At 45.6% G+C, this 14,337-nt stretch overlaps 1 protein-coding gene across 1 annotated transcript in view; it reads right to left on the reverse strand.

Annotated features, from left to right (window-relative positions):
* The window catches only part of ANLN (anillin, actin binding protein), a 99,578-nt gene that overhangs the window by 25,193 nt on the left and 60,048 nt on the right, over nt 1-14,337 (reverse strand). Inside the window, exon 14 of the mRNA XM_056520474.1 lies at nt 1,701-1,874. Within this exon, the coding sequence (XP_056376449.1) occupies nt 1,701-1,874 (174 nt within the window). The remainder of the gene's footprint in view (nt 1-1,700; nt 1,875-14,337) is intronic.

The raw sequence follows: 14,337 nt of genomic DNA on the forward strand, positions 1-14,337 counted from the left end.
GCTTTCGAAGAAGTGTTCGTGTATGCTCAGGAATCCTCCATCTGTCAGCCGGATGGTCGTCTCCGTAATTTACTGCTACATCTGGTCAAATACCGTACACCTCCCACTGTGTGGTGGAAGTTCAGGTAACACACTGCCTAGGTGTAGTTCCGAGTGGGTCTCCATGTTTCGTGGGGTTTCCTAACCCCACGAAACATGGGGAGACCCCTTTTATAGAAGATGCCATGTTGGTCTGCGAGGGGCACTATCGTGAGGTAACCATGTCTGTGTCCCTAAGTATGCTAGGTCCTCGGCACATGTAGAGTCCGCCCTTCCTTCTTCTCAGTGTAATGTGCCTCGAGCCTTCCAATAGTCATGTTCTGCAATCCTGCGACTCTGCCCCCAGGTATTTTCCTGGTTTTCCTGTGCAGGGTGGCTAAGGTGTCTGCTCTGTTGCCTTAAACACGTCTAGGATGGCTCAGTTGGCACACATCTTGTCCAGGGAGGGTGGACCACCAGGGACTGTTTAAAAGGTCCCTTTTGACGCCGTTAATAGCCAACATGAGGCTATCGCAGTGGCGGGCTATGAACCTTTTAAATTGCCGCTATCAAAGCAGCATTCTAAAAGGTTAATAGCCCGCCACTGCGATAGCCTCATGTTGGTTATTAACAGCGGCCCTCTGCTACAGGAATCAGCCGAGGGCCGCCCAGTATGGCGCAGACTTGAGTCAGGAGCCCACGCCATACACTGTTTGCAGTCTTAGGACTAGCGGCTCATCCTTAGATGGCAGCCAGGTAAAGGAAGAGCTGTTGTTGACCAGAACTCTATTTGCTGCAAAGTATCTGAACTGGTAATTTAGCTGTTTAGCTGAAGTTAAAATGTAATTCTGCAATAATTTTTTCGCCACTTTCTACGGTAAAAACTGGTTTACAAGGGCAACAATAAAAACAAATTTTTTTTTTGTCATACTTTAGTACTTTTGCATGACAAAAAAAAAAAAAAAAAAAAAAAAAAAAAAAGGTTTTGTTGTTGCGTTGTTGCTGTATTCCTAATTTTTTCCACCAACAATTTTTTCAGCCATATGATGGCTTGATTTTTGCAGGAAGAATTGCAGTTTTTATTAATACTCTTTTGGGGTACTTTAAACCCACTACTGATTAGCTTTTATAATTTCTTATTATGGGGTGGAACGGGGAAAAAAATTCCATAATTGTTTCTCAAAATTAATTACATGTTAAAGGGGTGTTAACAGAATTATTATTTTTTTTTTTAATAAAGGCCTCGGCACTGTACATCGTTTTAGTGGTGGCACTGGGTAACTGCAGAGCAGCTGCCATTCATTTCAAAGTTTTACTTTTACAAATGCCCCAGAATTGGCTGCACCAAATGGCTTGCACCAAATTTAGTATGTATATTTACCGTAGACACTTTTGCGCCTTGCTCAGCAATGAAGCATGGCTTTGCAGGAAAGAAGTCTTGCCAAGATTTTATGTCCTAATTTTAGAATTTACCATAAATGATAAAAACAAATAAGGATACAAGTAGGTTTTCATACAAAGCATCTCTTTTTCGAATATCTTCACACGGCATTTAGTCATATAGTTCAACACTGCCATCTCCTGGTAGTCACGTTAACCCACAACTGGAGATTCATTTTGACTTCTAACTATGTGCACACAAAAAGGTAGCAAACAACATTGATTTGTTTATGACTACTTGCCTGGTCTCTGAGAGGTGCTGCATACAAAGTCTGCTTTAAGGGGCAGGAATATTTCGGAAACAGACACAAGGCCTCTTGATGGAGTGGCATCATTGGCATGGGAAGTGGGTTTCTTCTGAGGTCCTTCACTCTTCAGTTTATTTATCTCAGCAAGCAAGGCAACTCTTTTTTCAGCTATACAATTAAAAGATTTAATGTAATTAAAATGGACATGTAATAACATCTACTTGCTTTGTAAAACCACACACACAAAAACACTTAATGTACATCAAGATACTCAAAGTTCTACAATTACAACTATGGTGCATATAGATTTTTAAACTCAACGTAAACATTATGTAGTTTGTGTATTTTTTTTTTTTTTTTATTATTAAAAGGGCCCCAGGAGGAAAACTATAAAGCATTACTGTCACTATAAAATGTCACACAGATGTGCCAAAAACATTGATCGTATATGTGGAGGCTGTTTGCTGTTTGGAGCCTGACCCCTGCAATGAGGATTGAATGCCAAGCATTGCCATGCTCTTCTCCCATCAAATGTTTTAAGTGACATATATGTTATTCCAGCAGGACTGCATGAAATGAGGGGGAATGGCTATATGAAATTCATATAGCCAATTTCCCTTATAGCTATTCCCCTCATTTTATACCCCGTGGCAGGTTTCCCATTCCCCCCACTAACATGACAATACTTCTAGATATACATCTCCCGAGAGCAGGGAACAAGTCAGGGGGAAGCAAGAGCAGGTATAACCCCCTACACTCAGAGAGGGGAATGAGAGCAGGGATGAACAGCGCTCCGAGCGGGGATTGAGAGCAGGGATGGACAGTGCTCCGAGCGGGGATTGAGAGCAGGGATGGACAGTGCTCCGAGCGGGGACTGAGAGCAGGGATGGACAGTGCTCCGAGCGGGGATTGAGAGCAGAGATGGACAGTGCTCCGAGCGGGGATTGAGAGCAGGGATGGACAGTGCTCCGAGCGGGGATTGAGAGCAGAGATGGACAGTGCTCCGAGCGGGGATTGAGAGCAGGGATGGACAGTGCTCCGAGCGGGGATTGAGAGCAGGGATGGACAGTGCTCCGAGCGGGGATTGAGAGCAGGAATGGACAGTGCTCCGAGCAGGGATTGAGAGCAGGGATGTACAGTGCTCCGAGCGGGGATTGAGAGCAGGGATGTACAGTGCTCCGAGCGGGGATTGAGAGCAGGGATGTACAGTGCTCAGAGCGGGGATTGAGAGCAGGGATGTACAGTGCTCAGAGCGGGGATTGAGAGCAGGAATGGACAGTGCTCCGAGCAGGGATTGAGAGCAGGGATGTACAGTGCTCCGAGCGGGGATTGAGAGCAGGGATGTACAGTGCTCCGAGCGGGGATTGAGAGCAGGGATGTACAGTGCTCAGAGCGGGGATTGAGAGCAGGGATGTACAGTGCTCAGAGCGGGGATTGAGAGCAGGGATGTACAGTGCTCCGAGCGGGCATTGAGAGCAGGGATGTACAGTGCTCCGAGCGGGGATTGAGAGCAGGGATGTACAGTGCTCCGAGCGGGGATTGACCTCGCACTCCCCCGTCTGTGCTCTGTCACAGCGGGTACACAGATGTCTACATCCCCAAGCCAGGAGAGTACACAGAACTGGGGGTCTCCAAAAGGTAGTGGATAATTTTGGGCACTGAGAGACCACAGATGCCAGGTAAAAGTGAACAGGTTTATTCCCAACATGAAATGCATTTCGCGTATTAGCACTTCATCAGGCCGTTGCATGTTGGGAATAAACTTGTTCACTTACCTGACATCTGTGGTCTCTCAGGGCCCGAAGTTATCCACTAACTTTGGAGGCCCCCAGTTCCATTTATTTCCTTTGTGGAAGGCAGCAGTGAGATCATCTCTTTATGCTCTTGTCCTTTGTTGAGCTGGTGTTCGCACAACCTGCTTTGGTAAGCGCCCATTCATATCAAGCGATTTGAGCCATACACAAAGTTTTACACTATTGAGTGCTCTCTTTTGTTGTTTTTTCAAGCCAGGGGAGAGTGGGGATGAAGAAGCTGACACATTAACTGAGAACGGGGCTGAGAGCTGGGGAGACATTAGTGGAGAACGGTGCTGAGAGAGCAGAGCAGAGGCAGGAGCAGATCAAGGGAGCCAGCAGAGATGTAAAAAAACTGTGTCATAGCATTAAGCGCAGAGATTGGGGGAGCAGACTTAACCACCGTGATCTCACTGGACACACATTGGAGAGGCCGTGCCGACAATCAGCTGTGACACGCACACTAGAGGGGCCGTGTCATGCTGACAATAAGCTGTGACACACACGTGAGCCAAGCAGAGCCGCCACAGGACACACAGGTGCCGGGCTGAGTAATAATAGCCCAGTTTTCCTGAGGGCATTATAGTTATATCGCAAAACGATTTTATTTGCAATATATCGTGCAGCCCTATTATCCAGCTGATTTATTTAAAAAAAAAAACTGTGCCACATTTTTCCGGAGGTTGGGTGTGGTTTTATAGCTCAGTTCCATTGAAGAGAATGAAGACAAGTTGCAATACCACACACAACCTGAGGACAGGGGAGGTGCTGCTTTTGGATAAAAGGAGATTTTTTTGTACTCCCTGTAAAATCTTTTTTGTAGCCTTCATTGGGGGACACAGAGACCATGGGTATTATGCTGAAGCCACTAGGAGGCTGACACAAGGCAAAAAAAGTCGGCTCCTCCCAGCAGGATATACCCGCCCACAGGCACAGAGCTAAATCAGTTGTGTCACAAGCAGCAGGAGAAGCCAGACCCCAAAAGGAGAAAAAGTCCGAAGAACACCAGAAAAGAATAAAAGGCAACAAACAACCTGACCAGGAACCGTAAATGTGTGAGTGCTGTGTCCCCCTCTCCTTTTCTTGGTTGCCTCATTGGGAGACACAGAGACCATGGGACATCCCCAAAGCAGTCCCTGGGGTGGGAAAAACAACTCCAGAGAAGAGAAGGTCAGGCCAGAGACTGAGCCGTAACCAGCCACCCAAGACAGTGGTCGAGCTTCAGAGGAGACCGGAACCTGGCTACCAACCACCAGGCCGCCCCCGCAAAACATGAGGGGCGAGGCAGGACCCACAAGGAAGGAGTTGAGCAGAGACTGGCGTCCCCACAGTCGACCAAAAGACAACAAATGGTCGCCCCGGATGCTTGCTGGGCCAAACCTGTCCTGGCAGGAGAGCAGAAAACTCTCCTGATGAAAAGGAACCACAGAGGCCTGGCCTAAAACACGGAAGAGGAGAGAGAGAGAGAGAGAGATAAGAGAAGCTCTAACGTAGAGATTCGACGACGCAAGACAAACATGGCGTCGAAACACCACTTCCAGAAGAGAAACATGGAGGGGAGGCATGAAGGGAGAGCCATGACAGAAGGCCAACGCAACCGGAGGGCAGAGGCTGAGGAGAGAGAACGATAGAAAAACAGCTGAGCACGCTCAGCAAGAAGGCAAGACTCAGAAGGCAGATACCAGAGTAACTAGAATGGGACAAAAAAGAAACCAGACTCATTTACAGTCCCGAGCGCCTGAAGAAAACTGCCAGAAAGAAGGTTAGGGCAAGATGTACCCGCCGAACACCCGAACCGAGAGGTTTAAACTCAAATCCTCAATCCTAGACAACTCAGCTCAAGACCTATGGAGGAGAGCTCAAGAGTACGCTGCATAGCCATGAAAAAGGGAAATAACATGCGACAAAGTGGACCACGCACGTGGAGATGCCCGAAACAGCCAGACTGGGCAACCAAGCCCCTAACCCTGAGACCCTACGATCCGGCCCCTCCCACTCCAAAGGGAGAAGGAGGAACACAAATAGACTAAAGGGAAGGAGCAGAGCCATCCGGAACACTGGAGCTGCCGCCCAGAGAAACAGAGGAAGCCATGCCCAGAAAAAAAAGGAGGGACCCTGGAGTCCCAACCAGGAGCGACAGACAACCTCAAGCCAGAGTGAACACTCCAGCTGAGCACCCAGACCGGGGAAGGACATGGAGCGGCGAGCAAAGACCTCTGCCGCAGAGAAACAGAGAAAAGTAGGACTGGAACCTTGCCAAGGCCAGAGATGAACTCCCAGGATGGTGGGAGCTCCAGGAACAACCACTTCGGAGCATAAGGCATGGAAAGGCCACCTGGCAGAGAGCCCAAGGCAAGGAGAGCCTGAAAGGGCAAAGGACCAAAGGGAGAGGGACCAGAACGACTCCGGGGCCGCCAGGGAAGAGTGACCCAACCCAGGGGATAATCACAGGCAGGAGAAAAAGGCACTGCCACCCTGGAGGCAACCATGCCAAAGAGCACTCGAAGACACAAAAGACTAGGATATAAGCAAGGTCGAGCAAGCAGAGGATTCCAATGAGGAAACGGATTGGATGACCGAGTGTAACATCCAGAATGAAAGACCCCAAGAGGAAGACCGAGGGGACCCAGCGAGATGTCAACCCAACCGAAGCAACAAGGAGAGGAAGAGAAGACATGACCAGCGTGCGAGAGGGTGTCCACCCAGACTGGAGGGCTAGCACAGGACAATGACCCACTCCGAAAAAGGAGGAGGGACCTTACCCAGCTGAGATTGCCGAGGAGCCCCGGAGAGCCTGAGGCGACTTGAGCAGAGAGGCAGGAAGAGGAAGGCATAGAGACACCCTAACAGAAAGATCGCTGGAGAGTAAGAGCCCTCACATCCAGAAGAAAGCACAAGGACCACAGGGATGGCTGCCAAGCAAGACATACCCATACAGGGAGAGAGAGTAGTGCGAGGGGCTGGAGAAACCAGGGTAGGGACCTGGCAAGAACCAACAGGACCTCACCCAGAGGAAGAGGGGAGAAAACATGAACTGCCCTGGCCAGAGCAACCTGCGCCCCTACGAAAACTAGGACAGCTACAGCTGCAACAAAACCATATCTAGTGGAACCCTGCCAAAAAAAGGGAGAGACCGAGGGCATGAGTGAAATAAGAGACTCTCCAACACAGGGAGGACAGAGGGCAACGGCTGCAAAGGCAAGAGCCGTAGCCGTACAAGGGCCATACAACTTCGATAGAAGACAACCAATTAAGCTACACCTAGCGGTATGGTTAAACAAGATGGCTGAGCCAGTCACAGGAGGAAGTACAGAAGACTGACTGCACTCCACCTAGAAAGGGAGAAGAGATGCAAGGCCCGCCTGTGAAATAGCAGAGATCTAAGAACCCCCCCCAACACCATGGGGGTGCCATGACGGTCTGAGCAATGCTAGGCCTCCCTTAGGATGTAAGAGCAGTGCGTAGTTGGACCACTAATACCACCTGTCCATAGAAGGAAGAGGAGCTGAATAGATTAGTTAGATTAGAAGTCTACTTAACCCACCCACAAGCGCCTCCCGTGTTAAAGATCGATTTTCATTTCGGAAGTTTGAGATTAAATTGAGCCTCAGTGAGTATTGAACTCCCAACCTCTGTATTACGAAACCAGTGCACTATCCACCGAGCTATTTTGCAGCTGTGGGTGGGGGAATGTAAACCCCGGGCGGGCCAGCCAGAGTTGGAACCCTGGACATGACCGCACTTCAGCAATGGCAGGGACACTGTAAACAACTCCACCCAAAAGGAGAGAGAAGACATGCCGTGGTGCACCAAGACTGCAGCCGTGGATGCGGCGGATAGCACGTCCTCTAAGGGCATGGCAGAGGGCGGAAGGACAACGGTCAACTCTGACAGACAGCAGGGTATCAAAACTGCAACCATGGACGCGGCAGACGTCGTAACCTCTAAGAATGGTGTAGAGGGCCCTTGTACATCGGTTAACTCTCACTCACAGGGAGTACCGGAATAGCAGCTGCGGCATACGAACCAACCTCTATGGATGGTGGAGAGGGTCCCTTGTACAGCGGTCAACTCTCACTCAGTGGACAGGGACAGCAGCTGTGGCAGATGACCCAACCGCCATGGATGGTTTAGAGGGTTCTTTGTACAACAGGTAACTCACGCACAGTGGAGTACTGAAATAGCAGCTGAGGCAGATGGCACATCCTCCATGATTAGTGGAAGGAGTAAGGGTGGCCAGTGAAGAAGGGAACAAGCTCAATGACACTCCCCATGCAAACATGCAGAGAACATCTATGCAGAAGTTGTCCTTGGCGGGATCTAAATCTCAAATTATTCTAGCGATGCAAGGCAACAGCATTAACCACTGAGCCACAGTGCAGCCCCTTGGGAGTAACGCAGGTTACTGTCCCAAAGACTGAACCTTCTGCAAAACTGCATACCTCAGCGAAGGCGACCATGAGGCACAAGGGAAAACAAAAAAGGTCACTCTGGAACAGGGGCTAAACAACCATTGCGGACTCCAGGTCCACGGCTTATGTGAGCCTGATGAAACAATGCACATGACAGGTGCCGCAATACAGGGAGAAAAGGTCAAACAGTCCAATATGTGGGGTGCACTGAACCCGTAGAAACAGGACTATCAGTCACCCGCCAAGGGCGACAGAAGAAAAAGACAAAAAATCCCTTCAATATATGGTCCCCCGAATCGGGAACATATCAGATATTAACTCCTTAACGACAAATGACGTATATTTACGTCCTCCGCCGGCTCCCGAGATATGCAGCTGGGTCACACGGTGACCCAGCGTCATATCGGGTCGGTCCCGGCGGCAATCAACTGCCGGGACCCGCGGCTAATACAGGACATCATCGATCGCGGTGATGCCCTGTATTAACCCTTCAGACGCGGCGATCAAAGCCGACTGCCGCGTCTGAAGTGAAAGTGAAACTATTCCAGCTGCTAAGTCGGGCTGTTCGGGACGGCCACAGTGAAATCGCGGCGTCCCGAACAGCTTACAGGACACTGGGAGGGACCTTACCTGCATCCTCTGTGTCCGATCGGCGAATGACTGCTCCGTGCCTGAGATCCAGGCAGGAGCAGTCAAGTGCTGATAACATTGATCACAGGCGTGTTAATACATGCCAGTGATCTGTGTAAAAGATCAGTGTATGTAATGTTATAGGCCCCTATGGGGGCTATGACATTGCAAAAAATTAAATAAAAAAAGTGTTAATAAAGATCATTTAACCCCTTCCCTAATAAAAGTTTGAATCACCCCCCTTTTCCCATAAAAAAAAATAAAACGGTGTAAATAAAAATAAACATGTGGTATCGCTGCGTGCGTAAATGTCCGAACTATAAAAATATATCGTTAATTAAACCGCACGGTCAATGGCATACACGTAAAAAAATTCCAAAGTCCAAAGAAGCGTATTTTTTGTCACTTTTTATACCATTAAGAAAATGAATAAAAAATTATCAAAGTCAGACCAAAACAATGGTACTGATAAAAACTTCAGATCACGGCGCAGAAAAAATGAGCCCTCATACCGCCCTGTACGTGGAAAAATAAAAAAAGTTATAGGAGTCAGAAGAGGACATTTTTAAACGTATACATTTTCCTGCATGGAGTTATGATTTTTTCCAGAAGTACAACAAAATCAAACCTATATAAGTAGGGTACCAATTTAACCATATGGACCTACAGAATAATGATAAGGTGTCATTTTTACCGAAATATGCACTGCGTAGAAACAGAAGCCCCCAAAAGTTACAAAATGGCGTTTTTTCTTTGATTTTGTTGCACAATGATTTTTTTTTTCCGTTTTGCTGTGGATTTTTGGGTAAAATGACTAATGTCAATGCAAAGTAGAATTGGCGGCGCAAAAAAAAATACCCAAGAAAATTACACAGAGACATAAAATAGTGAAAAAGTATATATAGTCTTTATTAGTAGTGACTGATTTTAAAAACAGAATTTAAAAGGAACGACAGTGGACAGACTACTGAGGCGTCTGGATGAGGGATAGAAGCAAAACTGGGCTACAGAACATCAATAAGAAATGGGAGATAATAAAGTGACCCACATCCGGGTGTATATACATGTAAAAGGTATAGGCTGTACAAAAATATACTAGCAATTAAATACCAACATATGTAAACATATACACTCAGAATGGCTATATAGATGTAAATCCCGTATTGCACAATGCCCAGAGACCAAAAGTTTTTTTATGACCGCACCATGGAATAAGAAAATGAATAAAGTATGCAATTATGAGAGTGATAAACGGGTGAAAGGATAGAGAGTCCCAGGGACCGGGATGGAAACATACACCAATGTTCAACAATCACCGGAATCCTGGAAGAAATGACTCAAGTATAAATCACCCATCTCACATCACAAGAGCATACAGCGGACATCTTACCCTATTACAGAACGCCACCCCTACAACGTTGTTTCGCAACAAGCTTCCTCAGGGCGCAAAAAATAAGCCATAATATGGATTTTTAGGTGGAAAATTGAAAGGGTTATGATTTTTAAAAGGTAAGGAGGAAAAAAATGAAAATGCAAAAAATGAAAAACCCTGCACCCTTAAGGGATTAAACTGATAAGACAGAAACCACACTTGATCTCATCCGATAATTGTGAAAAATGCCCTAAACGCATACTAGAAAGGCAGGGGATCTGAGGGGGAAAAAAACTCCAAACTGATTAACAGACACGAGTAAAGGGAAGGACCAGAGAAAAAAAATATGTAGCTGTAATAACTACAGTTGAACACTAGAGGGGAGCCTAATACTTCTCCAGAGAGAAATAGAAGCAGTGCTGCAGCTATGCAGCCACTAGAGGGTGCAGAGCGCTCATGAGAGTTTTCTTAAATAGCAGGGAGGGAGGGGTCAAATGACCCCTGCAGCGCGTGAGGCACCCGAGTGGTAAGGGGTCTGACCCTCAGAGCATGCGCTAAGGCCTCATTGGTGGTAGGGAGGAGAGAGAAGCAGACCCCTTCAGCACACGCTCTCATACGACAGGCTACAGCTTGCTCCCGGAGCGCTTGCTGAGGGGAGAGAGGCCGGGGGCAGAATGGGAGGAGGGTTTCAGGAGGTCCCAGTCGTGCGATACGGCGCCAAAAGAAAAGGGGGTGGAGCAATGGCTTCACTGTATTTGCAGCAACCATCTCCGCAGGAAGGCTATTCCATGCATCCACTACTCTCTCAGTAAAGTAATACTTCCTGATACTACTTTTAAACCTTTGCCCCTCTAATTTAAAAAACCATGTCCTCTTGAGGTAGTTTTTCTTCTTTTAAATATGCTCTCCTCCTTTACCGTGTCAATTCCCTTTATGTATTTAAAAGTCTCTATTAGATCCCCTCTGTCTCTTCTTTCTTCCAAGCTATACATGTTAAAGGGGTATTCCAGGAAAAAACATATTATAATATATATATATATATATATATATATATATATATATATATATATATATATATATATATATATAATATAATATTATATATATATATATATTATAATATAATATATATAAATATATAATATATATATAATATAATATATATATAATATAATATATATAAATATATAATATATATATAATATAATATATATATAATATAATATAATATAATATAATATATATATATATATATATATATATATATATATATCTCAACTGGTTCCAGAAAGTTAAACAGATTTGTAAATTACTTCCATTAAAAAAATCTTAATCCTTTCAGTACTTATGAGCTTCTGAAGTTAAGGTTGTTCTTTTCTGTCTAAGTAATCTCTGATGACACGTGTCTCAGGAAACGCCCAGTTTAGAAACAAATTCCCAAAGCAAACCTCTTCTAAACTGGGCGGTTCCCGAGACACGTGTCATCAGAGATTACAGAAAAGAACAACCTAAACTTCAGAAGCTCATAAGTACTGAAAGGATTAAGCTTTTTTAATAGAAGTAATTTACACATCTGTTTAACTTTCTGGAGCCAGTTGATATATATAAAAAAAAAGTTTTTTCCTGGATAACCCCTTTAAGGTCCTTTAACCCCTTAAGGACTCAGCCCATTTTGGCCTTAAGGACTCAGACAATTTAATTTTTACGTTTTCATTTTTTCCTCCTCGCCTTCTAAAAATCATAACTCTTTTATATTTTCATCCACAGACTAGTATGAGGGCTTGTTTTTTGCGCGACCAGTTGTCCTTTGTAATGACATCACTCATTATAGCATAAAATGTATGGCGCAACCAAAAAACACTTTTTGTGGGGAAATTAAAACGAAAAATGCAATTTTGCTAATTTTGGAAGGTTTTGTTTTCACGCCGTACAATTTATGGTGAAAATGACGTGTGTTCTTTATTCTGAGGGTCAATACGATTAAAATGATACCCAGTATTACATACTTTTATATTATTGTTGCGCTTAAAAAAAATCACAAACTTTTTAACCAAATTAGTACGTTTATAATCCCTTTATTTTGATGACCTCTAACTTTTTTATTTTTCCGTATAAGTGGCGGTATGGGGGCTCATTTTTGCGCCATGATCTGTACTTTTTTTTGATACCACATTTGCATATAAAAAACTTTTAATACATTTTTTATAAATTTTTTTTTAAGAAAATGTATTAAAAAAGTAGGAATTTTGGACTTTTTTTTTTTCGTTCACGCCGTTCACCGTACGGGATCATTAACATTTTATTTTAATAGTTCGGACATTTACGCACGCGGCGATACCAAATATGTCTATAAAAAATGTTTTTTACGCTTTTTGGGGGTAAAATAGGAAAAAACGGACGTTTTACTTTTTTTATTGGGGGAGGGGATTTTTCACTTTTTTTTTACTTTTACATTTTTTTTTTACACTTGAATAGTCCCCATAGGGGACTATTCATAGCAATACCATGATTGCTAATTCTGATCTGTTCTATGTATAGGACATAGAACAGATCAGTATTATCGGTCATCTCCTGCTCTGGTCTGCTCGATCTCAGACCAGAGCAGGAGATGCCGGGAGCCGCACGGAGGAAGGAGAGGGGACCTCCGTGCGGCGTTATGAATGATCGGATCCCCGCAGCAGCGTTGCGGGCGATCCGATCGTTCATTTAAATCGCGAACTGCCGCAGATGCCGGGATCTGTATTGATCCCGGCACCTGAGGGGTTAATGGCGGACGCCCGCGAGATCGCGGGCGTCGGCCATTGCCGGCGGGTCCCTGGCTGCGATCAGCAGCCGGGATCAGCCGCGCATGACACGGGCATCGCCCTGATGCCCGCGGTTATGCTTAGGACGTAAATGTACGTCCTGGTGCGTTAAGTACCACCTCACCAGGACGTACATTTACGTCCTGCGTCCTTAAGGGGTTAACCTTTCCTGGTAAGTTTTATCCTGCAATCCATGTACTAGTTTAGTAGCTCTTCTGTGAACTCTCTCTAGAGTATCTATATCCTTCTGGAGATACAGCCTGCAGTACTGCGCACAATACTCCAAGTGAGGTCTCACCAGTGTTCTGTACAGCGGCATGAGCACTTCTCTCTTTCTACTGCTTATACCTCTCCCTATACATCCAAGCATTCTCCTGGCGTTTCCTGCTGCTCTATTACATTGTCTTCCAACCTTTAAAGGGGTACTCCGGTGGTCAACGTGTTTTTCCGTTTTTTGACTTACCCTATTTGTTTTGTTTCATTTCTATTTTTGTTGTTTAGCCTACTCTATTTCCGTTCTTTGTTGTCTTTTTATCCCCCACTTTGTTTTCCTATCTTTGCTTCTATTTCCTGTTTCTTGCTGTGCTGAAAACTACAAATCCCAGCATGCCAAATGCCTTGCTGGTTTGGGGCGGCTCCTTTTTTTTGTTTTGTTTGTTCCGCCCTTTACCCACCCTTCTATTTTCTCGGGTCAGCCCCCTTATACACAGCACACTAATATAATCAGCCTTGGTTGGGATACACTGTTATACACACACAAAAGGGACTACAACTCCCAGCATGTGTCATTCAGGAGTCTTCAGTCTGTGATATAACACCAGCATGCTGCCTCTGTAGTCTCCTGGGGCTTGTAGTTCACCACACCTCTGTAGGGCATACACCAGTGTTTCCCAACCAGGGTGCCTCCAGGTGTTGCAAAACTACAACTCCCAGCATGCCCTGACAGACTTTGGGCATGCTGGGAGTTGTAGATTTGCAACAGCTGGAGGCACACTGGTTGGGAAACACTGGTGTAACATGATGTGTATGCTGAATAGGCTAGAATAGTGTTTCCCAACCAGTGTACCACCAGCTGTTGCAAATCTACAACTCCCAGCATGCCCAAAGTCTGTCAGGGCATGCTGGGAGTTGTATTTTTGCAAAACCTGGAGGCACACTGGTTTGTAAACACTAGCATACACACACAACAGGGACTACAACTCCCCGCATGTGTCATTCAGGAGTCCCCCCCCCCCCCCCCCCTCCCCCTTCACATACAGCGGGAGATTTATCAAAACCTGTGCAGAGGAAAACTTGCCCAGTTGCCCATAGCAACCAATCAGCTCCCTTCTTTCATTTTTATGAAAGCCTGTGAAAAATGAAAGAAGCGATCTGATTGGTTGCTATGGGCAACTGGGCAAGTTTTCCTCTGCACATGATAAATCTCCTCCATAGAGATCATTCCCAGTATGAGATTTATTCCCCTGCAGTCCATACATCCCCAGCCCGTGCACCTTCTCATCCTCCCCTTCAGATAACACTTATCTTCTCTGTGAGGTCCTTCTCCTGTGCAGACCTGTGTCCTTAGAATACAGAGCAGGGGAAGGGGAGGTGAGGAGCTGTGTACTCAGCTGGATGAGA

This window comes from Hyla sarda, chromosome 5, assembly GCF_029499605.1.
Source record: "Hyla sarda isolate aHylSar1 chromosome 5, aHylSar1.hap1, whole genome shotgun sequence".
Taxonomy (NCBI): Eukaryota; Metazoa; Chordata; class Amphibia; order Anura; family Hylidae; genus Hyla; species Hyla sarda.